The 24246-nt window shown below is 34.9% G+C and overlaps 3 protein-coding genes across 3 annotated transcripts; 2 read left to right on the forward strand and 1 right to left on the reverse strand.

The window, feature by feature from the left end:
* The first annotated feature begins 729 nt into the window (after positions 1–729).
* Positions 730–7668, forward strand: LOC109066389 (DAZ-associated protein 2-like). Its single transcript, XM_042713488.1, has 4 exons — positions 730–912; positions 1701–1816; positions 2474–2725; positions 4874–7668. Exons 1-4 carry the CDS (start codon positions 900–902, stop codon positions 5000–5002), a joined length of 510 nt encoding a protein of 169 aa, XP_042569422.1. The 5' UTR covers positions 730–899; the 3' UTR covers positions 5003–7668.
* A 5173-nt stretch (positions 7669–12841) lies between these two features.
* Positions 12842–21852, reverse strand: LOC109048142 (bridging integrator 2-like). Its single transcript, XM_042713489.1, has 13 exons — positions 21554–21852; positions 18444–18598; positions 17625–17705; positions 17485–17539; positions 17312–17406; positions 15929–16024; positions 15718–15825; positions 15403–15488; positions 15231–15306; positions 15034–15116; positions 14848–14937; positions 14073–14532; positions 12842–12920 (listed from the first exon to the last, which is right to left on the reverse strand). Exons 2-13 carry the CDS (start codon positions 18534–18536, stop codon positions 12876–12878), a joined length of 1368 nt encoding a protein of 455 aa, XP_042569423.1. The 5' UTR covers positions 18537–18598; positions 21554–21852; the 3' UTR covers positions 12842–12875.
* Positions 20461–23822, forward strand: LOC122135108. The gene is made up of 6 exons (XM_042713490.1): positions 20461–20479; positions 20596–20719; positions 21848–21953; positions 22159–22265; positions 22765–22937; positions 23520–23822. The coding sequence occupies exons 2-6, from the start codon at positions 20599–20601 to the stop codon at positions 23805–23807; spliced, it is 795 nt and encodes a 264-aa protein (XP_042569424.1). The 5' UTR covers positions 20461–20479; positions 20596–20598; the 3' UTR covers positions 23808–23822.
* The last annotated feature ends 424 nt before the right edge of the window (positions 23823–24246 follow it).

Raw genomic sequence — 24246 nt, forward strand, 5'->3', positions numbered from 1 at the left:
GGCAGATAGACAATAAATAATTCAGCATATAAACAATATAAGTATGAGTAATAGCAGGGTATGTTGTCACACTATAATTATGGGGTAAGAGGTCACAATGAAACCTATAATTACAGAGACCAATATATATATACGTGTCACTGATTTATCTCAAGATGCACACCAGTAATGTCACGTTTATAAAAACTACTTAAATGTCCTAATTGAACTATTGCTTAATCCTGTCTTAATTTAAGCCCTATATATAAAAAAAGAACCTGAATGTACATTTATTAGATTTACTTGATTAACCAACTTAGATTAAAAATATACCTTATTTGAATTAATTCTATTTAAAATTTTATTATATTCACTTGTTTACCCAACGCTGATTACAAAAGTATTTTATTTGAATTTAATATCCCTTTGAAATATTCCATCTGTGACACCCGCCCTACATATATTTTCGTGTAACTAATATTTTACATATAAAGACGTAAAATTCGATATATATTCTATTGGCCTTTGTGACATATTCCATCTGTGACACCCGCCCTACATATAAAAGCAAATATTTTACATATAAAGACGTAAAATTCGATATATATTCTATTATTTTATACTGTATACGTAACGTTTCTTTTTATAGTGTAAAGTGGGGCTTACAGAGACTTTCGTTTTGTAGCTAATGAGTCACGAGTTCCTCTTTAACAGGGAGTGGCGTGCAAAAACTGATGCGTGCATGACGTAGCTCCTCCCAACACAAATATACTCAAAGCATAACCCGACGAAAACAAGGAAGTAACGAGTAAAAAAGACGAGGAACTTTCAGCAAACCTTGTATTTATTGTCAAATAAACGCAGAATTCGGTCTGTTGAAATTCTCGTCCTCTATAATAGTTTATCTACAGTGAAGAACAATGAACAACAAAGGTAAATACACGATCATCTCCGCTCTTCTGCTATTTTGCTTAGCCGCTTCCTAGCAACTACCAATAGAGTTAGCCAGCATAACAGACTTACATAACAAACGATTTTACATACTGAATTCTTATCGATTATGCGCCAAAAACATCTGCCATCGACTATGTCCCGACGGACGCTGTTATTTTTAACGCGATAGCGTCTTATTTTAGCGGACTGGGTAATGTTTTGGATTGAAAACAGGTAAAGGGTGACTAGCTTGTATGCTACAGCGCGGTGACGTGACCAGAAAGGTGACCTCATTAAGAAAGCGAGACGCTCACAGCATCAGTTTAATCATTTAATTAATCTTATTTAAACGTGTTTCATCAATATACTGTGTCGTATTCACTCAAGAACAATTTGTCTTATTTTTCAATTGTAATTTAGCTGTCTTGTTTAGCTTGCCTTTTGTGTCGTTTGTTTGTGTGTGTTTGCGGCTTCATGTTATCTATTGTAATACATACGCTTCCACATCCATATTTATTATAGTAAGTCATCTGATCTGTTTCGGTCAGTATCACAAAACCTTTTAATAACATGTCTGGGTCACTCCAAAATTATTTGCCAGTGTATTTTATTAAAAAAAAAAAATTAATTCACATTTCAAGCCTGTGATTTTTTTTTTCTTGGTCAGTATCTTTAGTACAAAACCAAAATATTGCTGGCTACTCTACAGTAAATCAACTTAAGATTGTGTTGTGATATTCATTTTTAAACCGTTAACTGTCTTTCTTTTTCTCTTGGTGTCCGTGCAGGTTCATATCCACAAGCTGTTTACCCTCAGCAGAGCACAGCACCCGTTTACCCGCCTGCTATGCAAGTCCCTCCTCAGGTGTCTCCATATCCAGATGCCCCTCCTCCATACTCTGAGGTTACCAGTGCTAATTACTCTCTCTCTGGTCATGTGGATGTTCAGTATCTCATTAAAGCATTCAAATGGGTCTTTCCTACTCTTTTTATAATGTCACATTTTAATCTAGTGCTATATTTAAAAAAAAATGTTTTGGAAGCACTTTAGAAGTATTTTCAAAAATGTATGCTCCCTTACTCAAGACGGCATGGTAAAGATTCTTCTGAGAACATGAATCATTTTTGGAAATTGCGCTTGATGAATCATCTGTTGTGATGTAAGTGCCGCCACTCAAACAGACAAAGGCAATTTTAGCAACAAATTAGTCAGCATGAAACTCCCAGAAGAAAGAGGTATTCTATCTAGTATGCTAGATTTATAGCAAATTAACTTGATTCTGAGGCCATGCATAACTGTGATTTTATCATGAGTTTAAAACCTTAATAAAACCCTCAATTTTTATATATTAAAAAATGCAGCAAAGGTGTAAAAGCTACCACTGTTCAATAAAATGTTAATTTCATTAATCATAACTTTAGGCTATTATACGGTTGCAGGTTTGTGGTTATCTGCATTTTAAAATGGCTTATTTTTTAAAATATAAATTGTGTTTATTCTATACAAAGCTGATTACTATAATTTATGATTTTACACTTTGTGAATGTTTCCCTCTTGCAGGTTTATCAGCCTAGGTATATGGCTCCTCCCCAGGCCCATGGACAGATGCCCCCAATGACCTCAGCTTACCCTGGTACTCAGATGTACATGCCCATGCATGCTCAGTCTATGCCAATGGGGGCCATGGCCCCCAGTGTCCCGATGGCATATTATCAGATGGGGCCCGTGTACCCCCCTGGTTCCACTGTCATGGTGGATGGTGGATTCGATGCTGGAGCTCGCTTTGGGCATAGCACCAGTACTTCCATTCCTGTGAGTATTCCCAATAAACATCCAGGAAATAATATGCATTTATATTTAGCAACATACAATTAAGGGAATAGTTCACCTTAAAATGAAAAGTTGCTAAAAATCTACTTGCACTCAGGCCATCCAAGATGTAGATGAGTTGGTTTCTTCATCAGAACAGATTTGGGGAAAAAAATGTAGCTTTCTATCACTTACCAACCAATAAACAATATATACTCAATAGTTAACATCAGAAAAAAAAATAAAACACCTAAAAAAATGAATAAAACAAAACAAAATACTATCATTAACACACGTATTTAAGCATTGCAGTTTAAAAACGTGATTTTAAGTGACAGCATTCCTGCTGTCTGTCATTCATGTTAATCAAACAAGAGACATGCAATCAGCAGCGAAAAAGAACTCATTTCGCTCTACGCGCGTACTGTCAGAGAGGCACACACACGTGAAGATGGTGCTCATAGAGAGCGGGAGTATTGAACATTATTTTTGCCGCCGCTTTATAGGTCTGAAAGGTTAAATACACACTGTATGTGTCAAAATGCCTTTGCAAGTATCGTAAACAGTAATTTAGGTCTCAAGTGAAGCACATGTGGCAGTTTAAAAACGTGATTTTAAGTGACAGCATTCCTGCTGTCTGTCATTAATCATAATCAAAAAACAAATACTCTTGACTAAATCACTTTTGCAACTTTAATAACAAGAAATATATATTTCATTTACACAGTGAAGATTATGCAGTGTTTTTATACATTTGATTACTTTATACAATGTATGTAGTATTTCTTTATTATTTGATCTACTACTGTAGTTTTTTCATCCTGTTGCTTGTAATTAGTTAATTAGTAATTAGTAGAAATTTTGATATCATAAAGACCTTATTTAAAGCAAAAATAACTAATATTGTGATATATATTCCGTTACCGTGAAATAAAATTACTTCTGCATGGTAAGTTTTTGGTCATATCGCCTACCCCTACTTCTAGCTAAATATGAGTCCATAATTATTAATAATGCCTTCAGTGAAAAAGTCATCTTGTCTGAATCAGGAGAGAAATATGCACAGATCAAGGAAAATCTGTTTACAAGCAAAAACAGAAACAAATAAATCTGTGGATTTTGATGTGAGAGGACAACGGGATGAAATTACCATCGTATTTTTGTCAGATGTGATGGTTTAGTTAAAACATCTTGATGGATTTGTTTCTTACAAACATGCAGCTTTTCACAAGATGTTACTTGATGGACTGTGATCTTTCATCAGCTGTTTGAACTCCGTTTTGAGCAAGTGATGAAATGCTAAATTTCTCCAATTCTTTTTCAATGAAGAAACTATCTATATATCTTGGATGGACTGAGCCAAATCCAGTTTATGTTGGAGGACTGAGACAGATTTGAATGTACAACAATTTCAGTGGCTGTTCCTTTTGATTTATTGAGATATGGGACAAAACATGACCTACAGTAAATTTTAAATTAATCAGAGAAAGAAGTTGTTGGTTAAAAACTACATTTTGTTTATATATTTTAGATAATTTTGCTTATATTATTATTATTATTATTATTATTATTATTATGTAAATATATATTTATTAGGTATTTAAGATAATTGCATTTAACCATGTCATCGTGATATGTTAGCACCATCACCCAAATTGTTAAAAATTGTTTAGTATTTTTGGATTATTTCCCTCAATTTTAGCAAGTCCTTAAAATCAGAAAGTCAACTGTCAACCTGTAAGACTGGTGATGACAAAAAAAAAAAGATGAAAACATTAGTCATTAGTTTTCACTGAAGTGAATTTGTCAATATTTCAGAAGAATTTCTGACAAGACATGTTTTTGTATGTGACAGTGTTGACATGAAAAAAAAACTTTGCGAAAATAGAAATATAATACAGTAAGTAGGAGGTTGCACTAAACTAGTTTACAAATTAATTAAAAAACACCACGATATGTGATGTTTTTTTCCCCACACTTCTGTAGCTTTTATCCTTCAACTCAACATCAAATACAAAACTCAACATATATCTCATTAAATACTTAAATCTTTTAAGTTATGACTTCACAATTTTCTCTTGGCATAGACATAACTGAACATGTAGCTGATGAAATATGTATTTGATTTTGATATTTCTCTTCATATTTAAGCCTCCACCTCCTGGACACCTCCCTAACGCGGCTCAGATGGCAGCCATGCAAGGTGCAAATGTTGTGATGACACAACGTAAGGGCAACTTTTTCATGGGTGGCTCCGGCGGCGGTTACACCATCTGGTAACAGTGAGCACCCCCCTGGGCCTGGACCGAAGCCCTCCTTCCTTCTCCCTGGTTCCCTTTACCTGTTCTCCCACCCCTGCCTCCCTTGGGGCTGCTTGGCTAAGCCACAATACTGATTTAATCTAATGGAATGTAATGTTTTAGAGCCCCTTACTCAAGGTACAGTACGCCGCTATTGGTATAATTGTGTAATATCACAGTTACATAAATGTATAACACAATTATTGTGTATTCACAATTAAAAAGCGCACGATAATTGTAGGTTTGAATTTCTAGTGATCACATATTCATTTGCCATAATTTAGAGTAGACAACTTTTAAGGTGAAGACCAGGTCATTTTTTTCCTTTGACACTGGCGTACCTCTTACAACTTCATTTTTAAAGGACATTTTCTAGTTTTTGGTTGTCTTCTTAAGCCAGAGAACATGCCAAGAGAACTGCCAAGAGTCAGTTTGATCATCTGTGTAAAGTAGCTATGCACTTGTAACTTTCTCTTTGAATAGTATGCTTATCTACACCTTTCATTCATATTATTAAGGTCTTGTCAAATATGTAAAATGCAGATTTAAGCACTCTATCAAAGAGACAGGTGTGTTTACAAATTCAGACAATGGCGGCGTATTGTACCTTTGGGCAAGCTTATATAAATATTATCAGGTGCCAAAACTGCACCATTATTTAAAAGCAAAGGAATTTACATATGAATGAACCTAAATGCAGTAAAAGAGAGCACGAACAAGATTAACTAAACTGGTTCAGAAAAGTCAGATTTTTTTTTTTTCCAATATTTTCCCTCCAATGTCGGATACCCAGAGCTGTACGTATAGCAGTTTCACCTTGTTTAGCGCGTGTTATGTGTGTTCCAGCTATATGTGCTTCTACACAAACTTTTTAGACATTTTCCACAAAGGTAAAGCTATTTACAGAGGTCAGGGCTCAATCAAGAGACAATTTATTTTCAGTATTTTAAATGGTTTGGCACATCAAGCTTTTTTTTTTTTTTTCGTGGGAGGCTGCTTGTACCAAAGATCTGGACAAGAATGCACTAAAAGCTTTTCGCTTTTTGTAAGTCTTCTCTCATAGTACATCTGCAAACAGATCCATTCTGAAATAAACAAACATCATATTTAGATGATGGTGATTGCTTTCCGGGCAGAGCACAAGACTGCTGTGACTGCATTTTCTAGGGGTTTGTGTTTTAAAAATATATCAATGTTTCCTAGTTGCATCTTGATGTTTCTGCATGCACTTTTCAGTAGTTTTGTTCTTAATAAAGTGTTATCATTGTTACATTTTTTTAGGAGTACTACAAAATTAATTTATGTGCACTGTCAACCAATTCTGAAATGTTTTTGCAGATTTCTTTTGTACATATGCTTTGAAATACAAATAGCGTCAGTTATACTTGTTGCTGCATTGATGATTTTTCAAAGCAGTGCGGTGATACGTAGCAGCATATACAACGGCTGAGAAATTGTGGTGTTGATTAAAGGGATTAAAGTTTTCCTCTCTCTCTCATCTGTAATGTGATTTAGAAATGTTTCGCATTAACATTACCTGATAAAAAAGGACAACCTCACAGAATGCACTGAGTTACACCAGCAGTTGTCTCCACTGCTTTTTGCGCTTCTGATAAATTGAATTGCTAATCTTCATTTCTACTCCCAACAGTGATAGAATGGCAGAAAGTTCTGTAGCAGTTATCTGTATTAGATGTGAGTGTAAATCTAAAATGCTGCTTATTTTGCTAGATAGCACAGAGGTGAAATGCTTATAAATGCTCACTCAAATTTATTCTCCACACAGTAACTGGTATCAAATATTTTTTTGTCTCTATACCATACATATTTTCTGATTTAATTAAAGAAAAAAATAGGACATTTTATGCTAGCCTGGCAAATGGGGCTCATTTTTAGGCTTTAGATGTATCAGGTGCATCACTGGGTATCCGACACTACAGTACAGTTCTAAAGGTTTTGCCCATTAGAATACAAAAGACCATTCAGGTAGATTTTCTCTCTGCAAATAACGGAAAAAACGATTTTGATGATGTTAAAAAAAACACACACACAAAAACAAAAAACATGCCAAGTATGCTGGCATTGCCTTAGCACCATTTCTATAATTTTCTGTGATGTAGGTTTTTATTTTAGTATGAAACTTCTGAGCTGGTAGTTTCACATTCATTCCTAACCTGACTTTATCATTCCTTATTTAAAACTCATTTCATTTATGCTTACTTCGCTAGGAAAATAACATAAGGCAAAAAACATGAGGGCAAAGCTTTCAGAGCTCAATTCCTGTTTCAATCTTAGCGCAGCATTTTATCATGGCATGTGGCACCGTGTGTTTGTGTATGCAATGTAGCGGATACACTGCTTATCTTGAGCCTCAATACCATGACAGTCATGCGTGGTATACGTCTATGTGGGCACTACAGTTCAGGGAACCCTTTGATTTTTTTTTCTACATATATATATATAATATAAAAAGATTGTGATGGGTTGTAATGGATGCATACTGCAGCATCAAGGAACCGAGGTCCTTCCTAGTTTGCTACATGACAAAATGGTCTCCAGTGAAATTGTGGTGCACTTAACTTTTTTTATACTAAACCTTAAGTATAAAACAAAATTTAGAATAAAAGCTATTTTGAATTTTGACAATCTGTGTTGTATTATGTCTTTCAATGGTTCATGTTTGAATGCTTAGTTGTTTATTTAGAGGTTTATCTCCAGGTTATGACAAATGTTTGACTAAATGACCAATCACTTCCAATCCACATTTAGTCCGAGATTGTGGATTATATTGCTGTCAATCGCAATTGTATTCAAAGGCATAATAGAACTTAAAAATCTTAGGAAATATAATTTTTGTACTGACAAAACTCTTTGCACAGAATTGATTTCAAATTAAATATCAGTTTTGGTTTTACTAGCTAAATACCAGCCACTTGTATTTGACATTGTATTATGTGTTATATCAATAACTACAGTAACAAATTGATAGCACAATGAAAAAAGATGACTCAGAATTTTTAAATTACAAAAAAAAAAAAAAAAAAAAAAAAAAAATTCATAAGATACTACTGTAACCCTAAACAAAAAAATCAAGTATCATATATGCATCTGATATTATGATCAGCATTTTTGTTTTACAAATAATGACAGAGGTATAATATTTGGCACTGTTACAGCAAGCCTATGTAACAAATATATATGTTTAAATAATAAAACAACAACAAAAAAAACCTTGAATCATAAAATGTCAAAAAAAAAAAAAAAAACACATTTGAATATTTTACAAGGCACTATAACATCTAAACATTCTGCCAATAAATAATAATAAAAAAAATAGTAATAAAAAGCCAGGCAATATGGTCAAAGGAAAAAGGCATATTGAAAAGCCGCAATTTAACACTATATTGACTTATAACTGAATAAAACCAAATTTGTACAGTGCCTACAATGTTTGCTGTTTGATTAAGGTGCAGTGCCACTTATGCTACCTGAACTCTAATAATAGCTGATAATAATCCCATAATTACTGATAAAGAATTCATTAATAACTCTTGTATATGAACCTTCATGTAATTTCTGCTGAAGTAGCGAGTTAATACTTTTTTTTTTGTGTGAACTATAAACTATATACACAAACATAACAGTTTAACTTTACCATACGAAAACTGATGGTGAGCTTACTGGCAATAAACAACAAAAACCAAAAACAAAAAACTCAAACTTAAACATTCCAACTAAAAACACATACATAGATCACACCCAAATGTCTTACATCGTGCACATATACCTCTCTACACAGACTGTTTAGATGTCTGCAGCAGACAGTCCATGCGCACTGTTAATGGGTTAAATCCCTCTGAAGCCAAGCAGTTCAGATGAAGTATTCCTTCTTGTTTTCAGTGACCGTGTCACTGTAGACCTGGTCAGGGTCCACACCTGGAGCAGGCTCACCTGCGGTTCTGTAAACACCCTTACTGTGGTACAGGTATCTGTACAGCAGGAACCCACAGACAACAAGCGTCACCAGGATCAGTGCAATTACCACTAAAAGAGAGAAAAAAAAAAATTGTAAACAGCCAGCAATATGCAATAGATCAAATGAAGAAATATTACTCTTTAAGGATAGATTTAAGGATAGCTAGGATAAAGCCATTTACATTTGAGGAAATTAATACTTTTGTTCAGCAAAGACATATTAAATTCATCAAAAGTAACAGTAAAAAGACATAATATTATAAACTGAAAAATAATCTTACATTACAAAATACACATTTTATAATAAGCCCAAACCTGGATGCAAACTGAAAATTGTACATGATGATTTACCCAAACCTGATCATTTGTTGGGTCACGTCAGGCTTGAGTCATGTCGCAGATCTCAAATATGTAGCATCATCATAACACATGCTGGCAAACACTATGTACTGTGAACACCTTACAAAGCCCATACCATCCCCACAAAAGCTTTCTAGGATTGTCCAACACCATATATAATTCCTAGTCATTAAGGTATTTGGATGGCTTTAATCTAATATCATGATCTGCCCTGACGTCTTACACTATGAGCTAGAGTCTATTACACTAGAAGTCAATTACCTCCAATGACAGTCGTGTCTGTTTGCGGTGGAGCTGCAGTTGTTGATGTAACGTTTATCCCTGAGAAAAACAAAAACAAAAAGCAAATGCACTAAGAATGACACACTAAACCCGTATGTCAAGATTACATTCACTGAAATGTGGAATTACAACCATCTCAAGCTGGAGAAACTGTTTCGTTTGAAGAGTAATCAGACTAGCAGAAATGCAACATGGCACCAAGTTAGGAATTCACTGTGCATAGATTTTATTTGATGTTTAAGTACAGCCTCGAATCAAACATTTCAAGACCCAAATGAGGTCAGGTTATACTAGTGTACAAGTAGGCTATTATATGCTCAATAAATTGTGTTTGTCCAAGATTGTTACACTGGCCTATTATAATGTTCAGATTCATTGTTTGATAGAAGTGACACACCCAAAGCCTGTGAGGGAAACTTTAATGCTCTAAAAGAAGTTTGCTCTTTATATTAGAAGACAAGGTGTAGAACTTACCAGCAACTGTGCTAGTCGTGGTGAAAGTCATAACTGTATTGAAACGGACACCTATATGGAGCAAAATAAACCTTGTTTACTCAATTTTATAACAAAAAAATATAGTACCAACTGTGACTTTTTTTTTTTTTTTTTTTTTTTTTTTACAAATATGTCATTTCTGTAACAGACAATATGACTTAAACATTAACTAAACGTGGACAAACATCACTGGGTTGTGAGACTGATGTACAGTTTGTGTCCCACTGAGGCTTATTGGAACTGCTTGAAGAGAGGGACACTTACATGTGGAAGGAGGAATAACAAATTGTGTATTAAATGTTCAGGGACTTAAAATCATCTTCTAGACATTTCCACATTTTGGGAGATAAGTAATTTGTAAAAACGTATGTCGACACTTTTCAAAATATTTCTACAGCTATACATCACAGGTTAAGGGTCATTCTATAAAATGTATGTTTCTAGTATGATATGGTAATTTTTCAAACATTCTGTCAGATACATTATAATTATAAATTGTATATATTTCAAGCTAAACTGAAGGAACGGATTACTCAAACAAGAATTTGCTCACCCTCGGGCCATGTAAGATGTAGTTGAGTTTGTTTGGAGATAAACGCATCTTAATGATGGATTAGTTTCTTACAAACATGCAGCTTTTTGCTTTACAAGACATTAACTGATGGACAGGAGTCGTGTGTATTGCTTGTGGATTATTGTGATTTTTTTATTTATTATTTTTTATCAGCTACTCTCAATCTGACGGCACCCATTCACTGCAATAAGCTCAAACATATTTACCCACAAGCTTATAATGTACACAAACGCACCCGTTTTGTCGAATGACCCTTAAACTTATAAATAAATGATGTGGCAGCAGCCTTAAGTCTCACTTCCTAAATTTAATTAACTTTCTTTCTTATAAATCTCGTAAGGTTAAAACACAAATCTCACTTTAAAACATCGGGATGTAGGCACACTCCACAGAAAGCTAGAGGTGCTGCAAAGAAACGCGAACTGGTGAGATGGTTTGTTTGTTTGTATTAGAGACAACCTAAAACTGTAATCCTCACGATTCCATTTTTTTTTTTTTTTGATCGATCGTAGTCAGAAATGTCCTCTCACACTGTGAACGATCACTTTAAAGAGTTGTGAAACTGTTACAGCTGTTCAGCCATTTGAAACCCTCAGATCTACCTCCAGCCCAACAGGAACAAAAAACTTACCTGTTTGAGTGTCTGAGTCGCGGATAAACTACTTTTAGTTAAAGATGCCGATCAAAACGATAAAAAATTGACCTTCAGACCGAGGAATCATGAAAAGTAAGCTGGGTTCAAGCCTAGGCAGAACAGCGTGAAGCCACCACAAGCTCATCCACAAAACTCTTGAGTGCGCGATGTCCGATTTGTGAACGAATCGTTCATTTGAGTCGGATCTTTTCGATGAATCAGTTGAACCGGTTCACAAACTTCAACTAGACTGACCTGTTCTCGAGTCAGTAACCTAAACGATTCATTAAAACGAATTCGAACACACCCTTTGCCGTCACAAACCGGGATTTGAAAACGTACTGGAAATATTAAAACTGTTTTACCAACGCTTTACTAACGTTTATGTAAGTGTCATTTTATTCACTTATTTATTTTTACTATTTTATTAAAACATGCAGAAAAATTGTGTGTGTGACTAAACGAATTTAAGTACCGTTTAGGCCTAATGTAAATGCCAAAAAAATGTATTTACTAAATGAGTTTATGTTTTTATGAGCTATATCATAGCTGAAACAAACTGAACTGCGACTTATGAAATAACATACAAACTAATTAATAAAACGTAAGACGAAGAAAAAACTAATAAACTGAATTTGCTATTATTAGGACGTCTGATTGTGGAACCATACGGCCAGCTGACGTAATTGCGTCATGACGTAAAGAATTATTTAATCCCTTTGGAACAGGTACTTTGAAGCAAACAGTTCGAAAGAACCGATTCTCCGAAACGAGTGACTTTGCTGTGCGTGGGCGCGTTCACGAGTGTTTCCTCCTGTCCGCTCCCGTGAAGAATCAAACAATAGTTGCATTCCACGAAATGACTAATATTAACCAACAACCACCACCCTGTGTGCTAGACTAACCTCTAAAAATAAAGAAAGGAGATTTGGATCAGTAGTTTAATTATGTGTAATGAACAAAACGTAAGAAAAAAACCCATAGGCGACTGAGTGACAAGTAAATTTTTATTTTTAAGTTCTTTAATGATGGACAATTGTCAAGTACATAAGAAATATTTTACATTGTTTCCTGATCAGTTAGATAAATGTATGTCATATATAGAGTGTATCTAAAAACATTAAAATCTATAAGGAAGACAAACATATAGGATAAAAGATGATATATATATATATATATATATATATATATATATATATATATATATATATATAGATATATATATATATATATTCTAAAAGAAACTTGGATTAAAACCCAGAATTAAAACATTTATCTGAAAATTCATATCTCCTAAGATCAAGGATGAAAAAAAAAACAATGAATACAAGCGAGTACAGCATTTTATGTCCTCTGTTATGTTGTGTATTTGCAGTCATCTTTTCTGTAAACAGATATGAAATTTAAGTGAAAAACACAGTGAGTCATCTGCTCATGGATTAAATGAAACATGAGCACTACATGAGTATGAGCTGTAATTGCTCTCAAATTATGCTGACCTCTTGATTGCTATTTAGGGGCTTCTGTTGTCACTCACTCGTTCACCTCTCCTGACGGATGGTCACCCTTGGTAAGAGCTTGAAACAGGTCAAACAAATAAAAATTACACTGTGCTTTGAATTACATTTTTATGTTACTTTAAAGAATTATGTATACTGTGTGCTATATTTTTTAAAACTGTACATAAAACATGGTAATTATGAAAGGAATTGTTCAGAATTGTTAAAATGCATGGCTATAATTTCCTACAGGCTCATTTGCCAGACTGCAAATAAAAGGTTATGATGTTATAACAGATTTCTATTTCAAATATTTTTTTTTTTTTTTTTTTAACTTTCTATTCATTAAATAATTCTGGGGAAAAAATGTATCATGGTTTCCACACAAATAATAACAAGTACAACCGTTTTCAACACTGATAATTAAAAAAAAAAAAAGTTTCTTTAGCAGCAAATCAGCATATTAGAATGATTTCTGAAGGATCATGTGACTCTAAAGTAATTAAAATGTAAAGCATAATTATTTTCATAATATCACTGTTTTAGACAGTGTTTTTCTTCAAATAAATGCAGCCTCAGTATAAAAGACTTCTTACAAAAAATCTTAATTATTCCAAACTTTTAACTGTAATGACAAACAGTCGTGTATGTTTTTGAAGTCTCTCTCTCATATATATACATATATATATATATATATATATATATATATATATATATATATATATATATATATATATATATATATATATTTTAAGTAGCACAGGTATAAAACAATACCAAGTACCACAAAACCAGTCTTAAGTCACTGGGGTAAATTTTTTAGCAATAGGCAAAAAAACATTGTATGGGTCAAAATGATCTCTTTTTCTTTTATTCCAAAAATCATTAGGACATTATGCAAAGATCATGTTCCATGAAGATATTTTTTAAATTTCCTACCATAAATATATCAAAACTTAATTTTTGCATTGCTAAGAATTCATTTGGACAACTTCAAAGATGATTTTCTCAGTATTTTGAATTTTTTGAACCCTCAGATTCCAGATTTTCAAATAGTTGTCTCTCAGCCAAATATTGTCCTTTCTTAATAAACCATACATCAATGGAAAGCTTATTTATTCAGATGATGTATAAATCTCAATTTCGAAACATTGACACTTAAGCCTGGTTTTGTGCTCCAGGGTCACATATGGGTTGTTTTATAATGTGTTCACACCTTTACAGAACTCACATTGTTTGAAGCCTCAGCTTGTGCCACATCTGATTTAATGTCACAAGCTATTCCATTCTCCACACCAGAAGGCCCATCGTCTCCCACCTTCTCGGGTGATTTTTGATCTTTGATCTTGGAGCATTCAGTGATATCTGAGTTTGGTTTCAGTTCACTCTCATCACTGTCCTCCTCAGAAGACTCCTCCTCATTTGGTGGATCTTGACCTGAGGCTTGTGAGGACTCCTCCTTTTTGGCTTTCCTGTCTTCTTCTACTGGTTTATCTTCAGAGGTGCTGGTATTCAACTGTGGCTCATGGGGCGAGGTACCTTCCTCTGTGTGATAATCTAATCTTGTAGGGCTGCCTTTTGCATCTTTGGCACCAGAGACGTTCTCATAAAGGGGCTGAGGACTGGTCTGCTTAGGGCTGAATGACCCATATGTTGGTCTGTCAGACCGAAAACTGGATGAGTTGTCTCTCCTGTAATAGCAAATGTACAGAGAAATATGTTGGTTTGCATCTTATAAGAGATATCCTAACAAAGATACCATTCAGCCAAAATAGATTGTATTAAACTAATAAACATACAGCTGCTACAACTACTAGTAAACAAGCGCTTTGTGTATTTTTAGAGTTTTGATTTAAGATTTTAGAGTAATTCGTTACTTGAATGATAAATGGCAACACTTTTTCAGTCTTTATATTATTAATCATGCACATTCACCAGCAGATGGCATTAGTTCCCAAGTTTTAAATCTGCAATGCAAAGAGAGAAACTGAAATCATGTTTTATACCTTAGAGAGCCCCTGGGGTTGTAACTCATGCTTTTAAGTGATCTGGGGGACAAAGTGTCTCTAAATGACCTTCTCTTCAAGGAACCAGAGTAGAAGGAAAACAAAGAGTAATTTGTTACTGTTAAATATTATACTAGTGTTATTTAACGTTAAATATATAGAAGAACAGACAATAAAGCCTTATACCGGTTGAAGTTCTTCACAACAAAGCTCTTGTCTGGATGCTGGGTGCTCAGCTCTTTCATCACAGTCTGCAGAACCTCATTGTTCTTGGGGCCAAAAAAGAAAAAAGACTACTCAGGTAGTTACAGAACATGAGGAATCACTGTTTTGTTTCATCCAAGTATTTTATTTTCAAGCTGTATTTTCAGCTTTTGCTTTACCTTGGTAAGCTCCTTGTAGAAGATGTCTCTGAGGTTGCAAATGGCTTGGAAGACTGTGACGTAGCATCCAATGCGACTATATAATGCAGAACAAACAGAAATTAAGGTAATCAATGTTGTATTTTTAAACAAGATCCATCGGGTGTACTATAAAAATAACTCCAGAACTCACCTGTCAAATAGAATAGGCATTTCTATCTTCAGCTCCCTGTTCATGTCCTCAAATATCACCTTTGCTGCATTCATCTCATCCTCTGCCTATAAAAACACCAGCATATACAGAAAATCCTATACATCTATACATACATGGTCTTCAAGAATCTGAATTCTATCACAATGATGCTAGTAATGCCATGTTTGGTAGTTAAGAACATGATTGGAAGGTTGGAACTTATCAGTGAGTAAGCTACAAACAAACTTAATGAGTGAGTTTTTCGCTAAGGCAGAACAGAAAAGTGTGAAATAAGTCAAAGATGGCATGCAGTACCTTTCCAATTTTAATATCATCCTTCTTTTTAGCATTCTGCAGCCCTGTAAGGTGATGGCGAGTAGAATCATAGTCTACGAGTTTCCTGTTTCGCTTGGCGACCTTTTCCTGAATCATGAAGAAAAATATAGTTGACAAACTGCATTTAAAAAAATGATTGAGAGCTTTGTGCAAAGTGCGTTTGCCAGTATGTGAGGCAGCCAATTTTTACCCTGACATCTGGAAACTGGCTCATGTAAGACTCCATCGTGATTAATGCCTGATCACGCAGCTTGTCCTCATAATCTTTCCACAGAAGCTCTTCTCCCTTTGTAACACAGAGGCATATTTCTATTAATATGGGTAATTATAATTTGAGAATTTATAATAATTTAGAATGTATAATCATTTATATTAAAGTGTGTATAAAGCTGAGGCTTGTGAGTGTGTATGAAGTGTGTATAAAGAATATAAAGCTGCTTGGTTTGGAAGTGACCTCTGAGTAAGCAGTGCTTCATACATCGCTATTGACAAATGCACAATGAACATACTTTGCCCGTGAAATTTCGCTGATGATCACATTTGAATTTTGAAGTGGAACTTTCATGTCTAAACATCACAGACTGCCCAATACTCAAAGAAAAGACTTTAAAAATAGGCACCAATGTACTATTATCACAAAAAAAAAAAATCTGTATAGATATTCACAGGTGTTTTAGGGTTAAAGGGATACTCCATCCCAAAATGAAAATGTTGTCATTAATCACTTACCCCCATGTCGTTCCAAACCCATAAAAGCTTCATTCGTCTTCGGAACAAATTTAAGATATTTTGGATGAAAACTGGGAGGTCTGTGACTGTCCCATAGACTGCCAAGTAAACAGTGTCAAGGTCCATAAAAGGCATTAAAGTCATCGTCAGAATACTCCATCTGCCATCAGACATGCAATCTGGGTTCTATGAAGGGACAGGAAAACTTTTTGTAAGCAAAGAAAAAAAAACAACAACTTTATTCAACGGTCTCCTCTGTGTCTCTCCATATCACTGTATGCTGTGTATGCTCTTCTGTATCATCCGCGCCACAAGGATGCACTGTTTCTACGTGTATTTAGCTTTGATTTGAAATAAAACAGCGCAACCTTGTGGCGCGGATGACACAGAAGAGCATACACAACACAGCACATGGTGATATGGAGAGACACAGAGGAGACTGTTGACAAAGGAATTATTGCATAAAGTCACTATTTTTGTTTTCTTCGCTTACAAAAAGTGTTCCTGTCGCTTCATATAACCCAGATTGTATGTCTGATGGCAGATGGAGTATTCTGACGATGACTTTCATACCTTTCCTGGACCAAGACACTATTATTTATTTGGCAGTCTATGGGACCGTCTCAAGCCTCCAGATTTTCATCCAAAATATCTTAAATTGTGTTCCGAAGACGAATGGAGCTTTTATGGGTTTGGAACAACATGGGGGGTAAGTGATTAATGACAAAATTTTAATTTTGGGGTGGAGTATCCCTTTAAATGAATTGTAAACTTAACGGATAATGTCCTGGCAGAGACCTTTTATGTTTTTCTATATATTCGTACAGTGGTTTCTGAGTCTAACCTCCACAACTGCCCCAAGATCCTCTGCACCATTCCACTCATCATCGTAGGCTTCATACAAGGACTGAAACAGTCGATTTGAAGCATCTTTCATTACTGTTAAACATACAAAAACAATAAGGCATGTCAGTTATCCTGTTCATAAGTATATGAGTCTCATAGTAAAGAGCCAACCTGTGACAGCATTGAGGTACGCTTTAAGGTCCTTGTATATTCTGTATCCATCGCTCTGCAAAGGAGATCACCAGAACATATTAGGCAATCTTTTGATCTTTAAAGCAGTTACTTTATTTACCATAGAAGATCTAATGCACCTGTTGGTATTGGAGGTTCGTGACACAAAGCTCAAAGTGCTCATCTTTGGTCTCCTCAGATTTGCCAAGCCTCTGCAACACCTGCAAAAGCATCACATATTACATACCTGACAGCCATGACAAAGGGATTCTCAAACTATACTGACAGCACTGCAATGGATGTTACATTAGAGCCTTGAAATATTGATAAGCGCACGCTGGCGAAGAAAAAGGCGTCGTACGTGGTTGTAGATCGAACTATTCACCTGACTTCTCCAATAAACACTTTGAGATGACTAGATATGAAGGGCTTAAACCAGGGGTGTCCAGTCCTGTTCCTGGAGATCTTCAGATCTACCTGCAGAGTTCAGCTCTATACCTACCCAAACACACCTGTCTAGTGCTCCTGAAAATCTTAATTAGCTGGTTCAATTGTGTTTGATCAGGGTTGGAGCTGAAGTTTGCAGGGAGGTAGCTCTCCAGGAGCAGGACTGGATACCCCTGGCTTAAACAGACTTAGTAGGTGAAGACAGAAAAGTAAACGGTCACTTGGTCAGCCTTAGTAGTCAATTAAAACACAATTGTGGAGACTGTTAAAACACAATTAAAACACTGTCAATTAAAACACAATAAAGGAGACTGTTAAGCAGAGAAAGAAGCTGCTTGTTTACATTGGCTCTTGTCGCTGGAGTAGATAAAGCAACCTGTGTCAGCTACTCCCATGTCATGTGACTGGATTGATTATTGGATTAAAATAACACTTAAGTCTCTGTGCTCTCGAAGACTTTGGAAATCACTCTGGCGCTCTTGACACTGTGTTTTATGATTCCAGCCACGTACCTTCTCCTGTGCTCTGCTGAATTTTTTCTGCACTCGTTTAGCAAGAACATTGGCCCCTCCTTTTGAGCTGATGCTGGCCTTGCTCTCTGCCATGTTCTCCACTTGTTTTCTTCTTGAATAATGTTTTGTTAGACCCTTAAATTACCTGGCTAGCCCTGGAAAAGAATATAATTTTTTTTAGATCAAACGACAATGGACTTGGTGTCTTTGCATACCTCTGTATTCTGTCCAAACACACCTTCTTTCGGCTTCTTCCACAGTCATAAGTCATAAACTTCTTATCTTTCCAGGTCATGATTTGAGCTTTGTGGCGGCCCCTGAGTCATATTTTATAGTGAATGGTTATGTAAGGGCCCACTTGTGGAGAACACTGAAATTATATTATATTAGGCCTATATTATAGTATATTATTCATTCATTATATTATATTATATTATATTATATTATATTATATTATATTATATTATATTATATTATATTATATTATATTATATATTATATTATATTATATTATATTATGAATCAACATTGAACTGAACTGAGCTGAATAATGACAATATTGTCTGTTCTGAAATTGAAATTGTTGAAAAAATTCTGCTATTCCACTGTTATTTTCCTGTTTATTACTGTGAAACTACCTTAAAAATCTAAATTGTAAAATGCAGTATATAAAAAAATGTAAGAAATGAGATTGGAAGCTGAAATTTGCACCTATTCTATACTGTTCTATTCTATTTTATCCTTTTTTTTTTAAAGATATTTCATTCATAAATTATGCTATATCCTCAGTAGAGGACATCGGGACTCAATTTCTTTAAAAAAATAAAAAGACATGAATGGACATGCATAGGCAAAAACAATTGATTTTTTAAATCACCAATACATTTTCAGTTTTCAAAAAAAATTTTTTTGCCAAACTTTGTATAAAGATGATTCTCAACCATGTTATAACAGAATAATTCAATATACCTTTTTTCTTTCTGCAAAATGTGTGTAAAATGACCATAAACGGGTTTTCTCATTATATACAATGTATCTATAAACTAAATATAATTTGCATATCATTGTGTTTTTGGGGCAACATGTAATGAAAAAAGAAGTGTATTAATGGGAGTAATAACTGACAAGATTTTCATAATAACATATATTATTTCATAGAATATTGAAATACATTTTCTTTCCCTATTCATATGTTATGTCTCCCAAAATGTGTAATAAACATGATTTTAGTCCCGGTGTCCTCATATGAGAACATGTATGAAATCAATGTCCTGTTTCGTAACAGAAAGACATATTTTGATTTGAAACCCCATAACATTTTCCTGAGATGTTGATTTATGACACACAACTTAAAAATTAGACAGATTTAAATGATAAAATAACGTAAAATATTATCATATTTCCATAAGAGTGTCAATAAATTAATTTCAGACTTTGATGACCAAGGAGAGGGAGTGGTCACGGTGGAACATCCAAACATTTGGTATCTCTGATCAGCCCTGAGTGTGCTCTGTACAGGACATCCAGACATAAAACTGTGGCATGTACAGTCTCAGAAAAATGTAAAAATATATAATGTCCTCACATGAGGCCGCAAGGTCTCAAGAGGTTTAAACATAATCAAGATCAAACATTCAGCATTATGTTCTATTCTAATCAAAGTAGAAGTAACATTTTGAATTTGTTCTATTATTTTATTTTCTATTATGTGCAACATAGACTACTGAGATTTGTACATTATTCGATTCTGTTCTGTTCTATGTTAACAGTATACCTAACACAGGGGTAGGTAACGTCGGTTCTGGAGTGGCGATGTCCTGCAGAGTTTAGCTCCAACCCTGAAAAAAAACCCTCACTTGTCTGTAGCCTTAGTAATCTTGATTAGCTTGTTCAGGTGTGTTTGATTAGGGTTAGAGCCAAACTCTGCAGGAAAGCGGCACTCCATGACCGACGTTGCCTATCCCGAAGACATAAAAAGCGTTACAGATATTTCCAAACTACATTTCCCATAAGCCACAGTACATACAGAAGCAACAGTGACCACTCCCCTTCCTCATAAATGTGGATGTTACGAACTTTGCTCTGCTTTTTTTTTTTTTTTTTTTTTTGACTGTTTGACTGAATTGAGTTTGTAACTTTGCTGCTTCTTCAGGACATGCTGGACATGATCATGGGCAGCGCGCTGGCCAAGTGTGCTGTCAGCGACCTGGCCATTCAGTGGGTCGGGTGGGCACTAGCGTCTGCTCTCAAAACGGAAAAGTTTTACGACTTGGCAGGTAAATGATTTATCCAAAAGGCGTAGTCACACGATATTGATATAGTAATAGTAGCTATTTATTATTCATTGTAATGTTCATGCATTAGTATGCACACATAAAAATGGTATTTCGCCTTAAAGAAATATTGCAGTTGTTTTGTTGCGTCGCAACTCATGCAGCTTTTTTTATTTAAATTTTATTTTTATTTTTTTTATAAAAAAAAAAAAAAAAAAACCGTGAAAAATAGGTTAGGTAAATTGTATTACGAGACGGTGGTTATCTAAACTACAATAACGTGTTATGAAACCAACGTAAATACGTCTCCACCCCCCACAAGACATGATCCTAAAGCTTACTGAAGAGCACCGGTATTTCGACAAGCCGGCCTCTCAACCAATCAGATCAATTTAGTACAGAGTAGCCCTCGTATAATTGGTCAATCCTACAGAGAGAGGCGGGACTTGTCAGAAAACTGGTGGAAAAAACGAACGACTGTAACTCGGATATGATCTTAGATATAAACTAGTACAAATGCAAAACAATTTGCTGTTTTAATCTGTATAAACAGATTTGAACAAACCTCGAAACTAAATTATATTTATACGGAAACTTTTTTAAAAAATCAAAAACCTCTACAGATATTTAAAATACATTATAACACAATTTTAAAACAGTTTATAATGTTATACATGAATGCATAAATTAATTTTAACAGTATCTTGATTAGCATCTTATGCATGGCATGTAGAAAGTAATCACAACTTGCGGACTCTAAGAATTATCCATGAGGACTTGATGATTATCCATGTAATTCAAAGTCTTATTCTCTACATAAAAATAGCTTCTACTCACCTGTCAGCATTCAATTTGCATTTCTTTTCAGTGTAGTTCAAATATTATCCAATCATTTCAGTCTTTCAAACCCAGCTCACTGAATACTATTCCCTCTCTTTCTCTCTGAGAAGGTGCTCTTGAGGATCCTTGAACTTTGCTACCAATTGTCTCTAGATTCATTGGTAAAGTATTCAGTGAACACGCCTCACTTTTAAAATGGACGGACACAGGTGACTGGCTGCTCTGCCCATATCTGGCAGCATACTGAATGCCTTATCAGTTTAACTGCAGATTAATTTTGATGTTTTGTAGGATCTGGTACCTTCATATTGTTGGCTCATCTGAGTCGGGTATGGGGTGGAAATGGCCACTTTAGACAGAACGTACAAACAGGACTTGTAACTGCCTGGGGTCTGAGGTAAGATGATAGATTGATAGATAGATTGATAGATAGATAGATAGCAAAAAAGACCAATAAAGTAAAGACAGGTCTATTTATTTGAGTCTTGTTTCTTTAACAGCGTTGATAAAAGCGAAGTCAGTCCAGCTTCTTGTTGTATTAATCTATCCATTAAGCTCTGGTTAATAAGTCAATAAGTAACTGATTGGGCCTTGTCCTGCAGGCTCGGGACATTTCTCTTTCTTAGAATCCTAAAGGAAGGACAAGACCAGAGATTTAACAATGTCAGAGACAGCCCTGGGACATTCTTTGTGTACTGGACCATGCAAGGTATTTCAACCACGGCTATTGATTATTTGCATAGTTAATGTTAACTGATGGCCGCAGTAGGCCATTTGTGTTCAGTCACAATAACAACAAGATAACTAGGAAAGTACCTTTACTAGTATATTATATCACATAACGATCATATATCTCGATTCTATTTCTATACTGTATTCTATTGTGAATCAAATACCATAAGTAGAAGTTTAACTTAAAAGTTGATAAGTTTCACTTATTTTGTTCTGTTTAATTCTGTATCACGTAATAAAGATCAAATATTCAACCTATTCTATTGCATTATATTATATTATAAATTGCATAATTAGTGCACTTATTCTATATGTTCTATTCACATAATGATCATATTGCTCAATTCTATTCTATGTGAATATTTTATTCTATTCCAGCGTTCTACTCACTGAGAACAACTTGGAAAGTAACTTTACTGGCATCAAGTTAGTCAACTTTCGTTAAAATGCAACTTATTTCTCTTTTTTTTTACTAGCTTTGTGGGTCTTTATTACCCTGTTGCCCACCCTAATTCTAAACAGTGAGAGAAGAGATGAGCCCCTGGGCCCTCGTGACTACATCGGCTGGGGAATATGGGGGCTGGGTTTTGCTACAGAGGCCATTGCCGACCAGCAGAAGTGGAATTTTAGGAGTGATCCAGATAACGCCGTGAGTAATAACTTGCACTGATAATAATAATTTGATGAGACGACCAACCATGTAAACCATATAACCATGTAAATCATATAACAATGTAAATCATATAACTTGCATCATAAAATAGATATTTTAATATAATAGCGTTCATTTTTTAAGGCCTGTGCTCTAATAGATAATGGTAAACTGGAGCAAACTGTCCGTTCTTAACTCTCTGGTTGTTTTTGGACATTTTATACCAAATTTATTTATTTTTAATGTTATAACTTTTTTACCAAGGGAGGAATACCAAAGTAGTGCATATTTTTTCACATGGGTGAAATATACAGAAACTATATGTAAAACCATTTGTTGGTTAATTTGTTTGAACATTCTAACCAGCTACTTTGGCTTAACCAATGGTGTGAGTTTGGGGCGGGGTTATCTGTTGTCCAACCAGTGTCAGACTGGGGAAGTGATGCAGAAATTACACTCTTCACCTTTAATTAAACATTTTGAATTTAGCTTCAAGAAATCCTGAGTGCTTATTAATTTGCATATGACATTTTAATTCAATTTAAGACATTAATCATGTAAGCCTACTTGTATTCGCAGGGAAAATTTATTCGTCATGGACTGTGGGCATACAGCAGACACCCAAACTATCTGGGGGAGATCCTGCAATGGTCGGGCCTGTTCCTGTCTGCTTCCTCCGTCATGCGTGGTCCTCAGTATCTCAGTGTGGTCTCTCCTCTCTTTGTCTGGTTTTTACTGAGACACGTTAGTGGGATCCCTATCCTTGAGAAACAATCTATGAAGAAGTGGGGATCAGACCCTGCTTTCCAGAACTACATCAAGAACACTCCACTCCTATGGCCCTTCCCCAAATTTAAAGGAGAATAAAGCATATTTACAGAACTTGCAGTAATTGCTCATGCTTACAAATGAACATTGAGAGCGCTTGTGAATGTCTGGAAATATAGACACAATAGTCTGAATAGTTAAAGGAATAGTTCACCAAAAAAATTTAACTGATTTACTCTCAGGCTATCCTGAGATGTAGAAGAGTTTGTTTCTATTGAACAGATTTGGAGAAATTTATCATTACATCACTTGCTCACCAATGGATCCTCTGCAATGAATGGGTGCCGTAAAAAGCTGATAAAAACAACACAATAATCCACAACATGTCTCCATTCCATCAATTAATGTCTTTTGAAGTGAAAAGTGGTGTTTCTAAAAAAAAAAACAAATCCATAATTAAGGCCTTTTAACTTTAAATCAGACGCTTCTGGCTACAATCTAAAATAAAACTTCCTCCTGTGAAAAAGTCCATCCCTTG

The sequence above is a fragment of the Cyprinus carpio genome, chromosome A23, assembly GCF_018340385.1.
Source record: "Cyprinus carpio isolate SPL01 chromosome A23, ASM1834038v1, whole genome shotgun sequence".
Taxonomy (NCBI): Eukaryota; Metazoa; Chordata; class Actinopteri; order Cypriniformes; family Cyprinidae; genus Cyprinus; species Cyprinus carpio.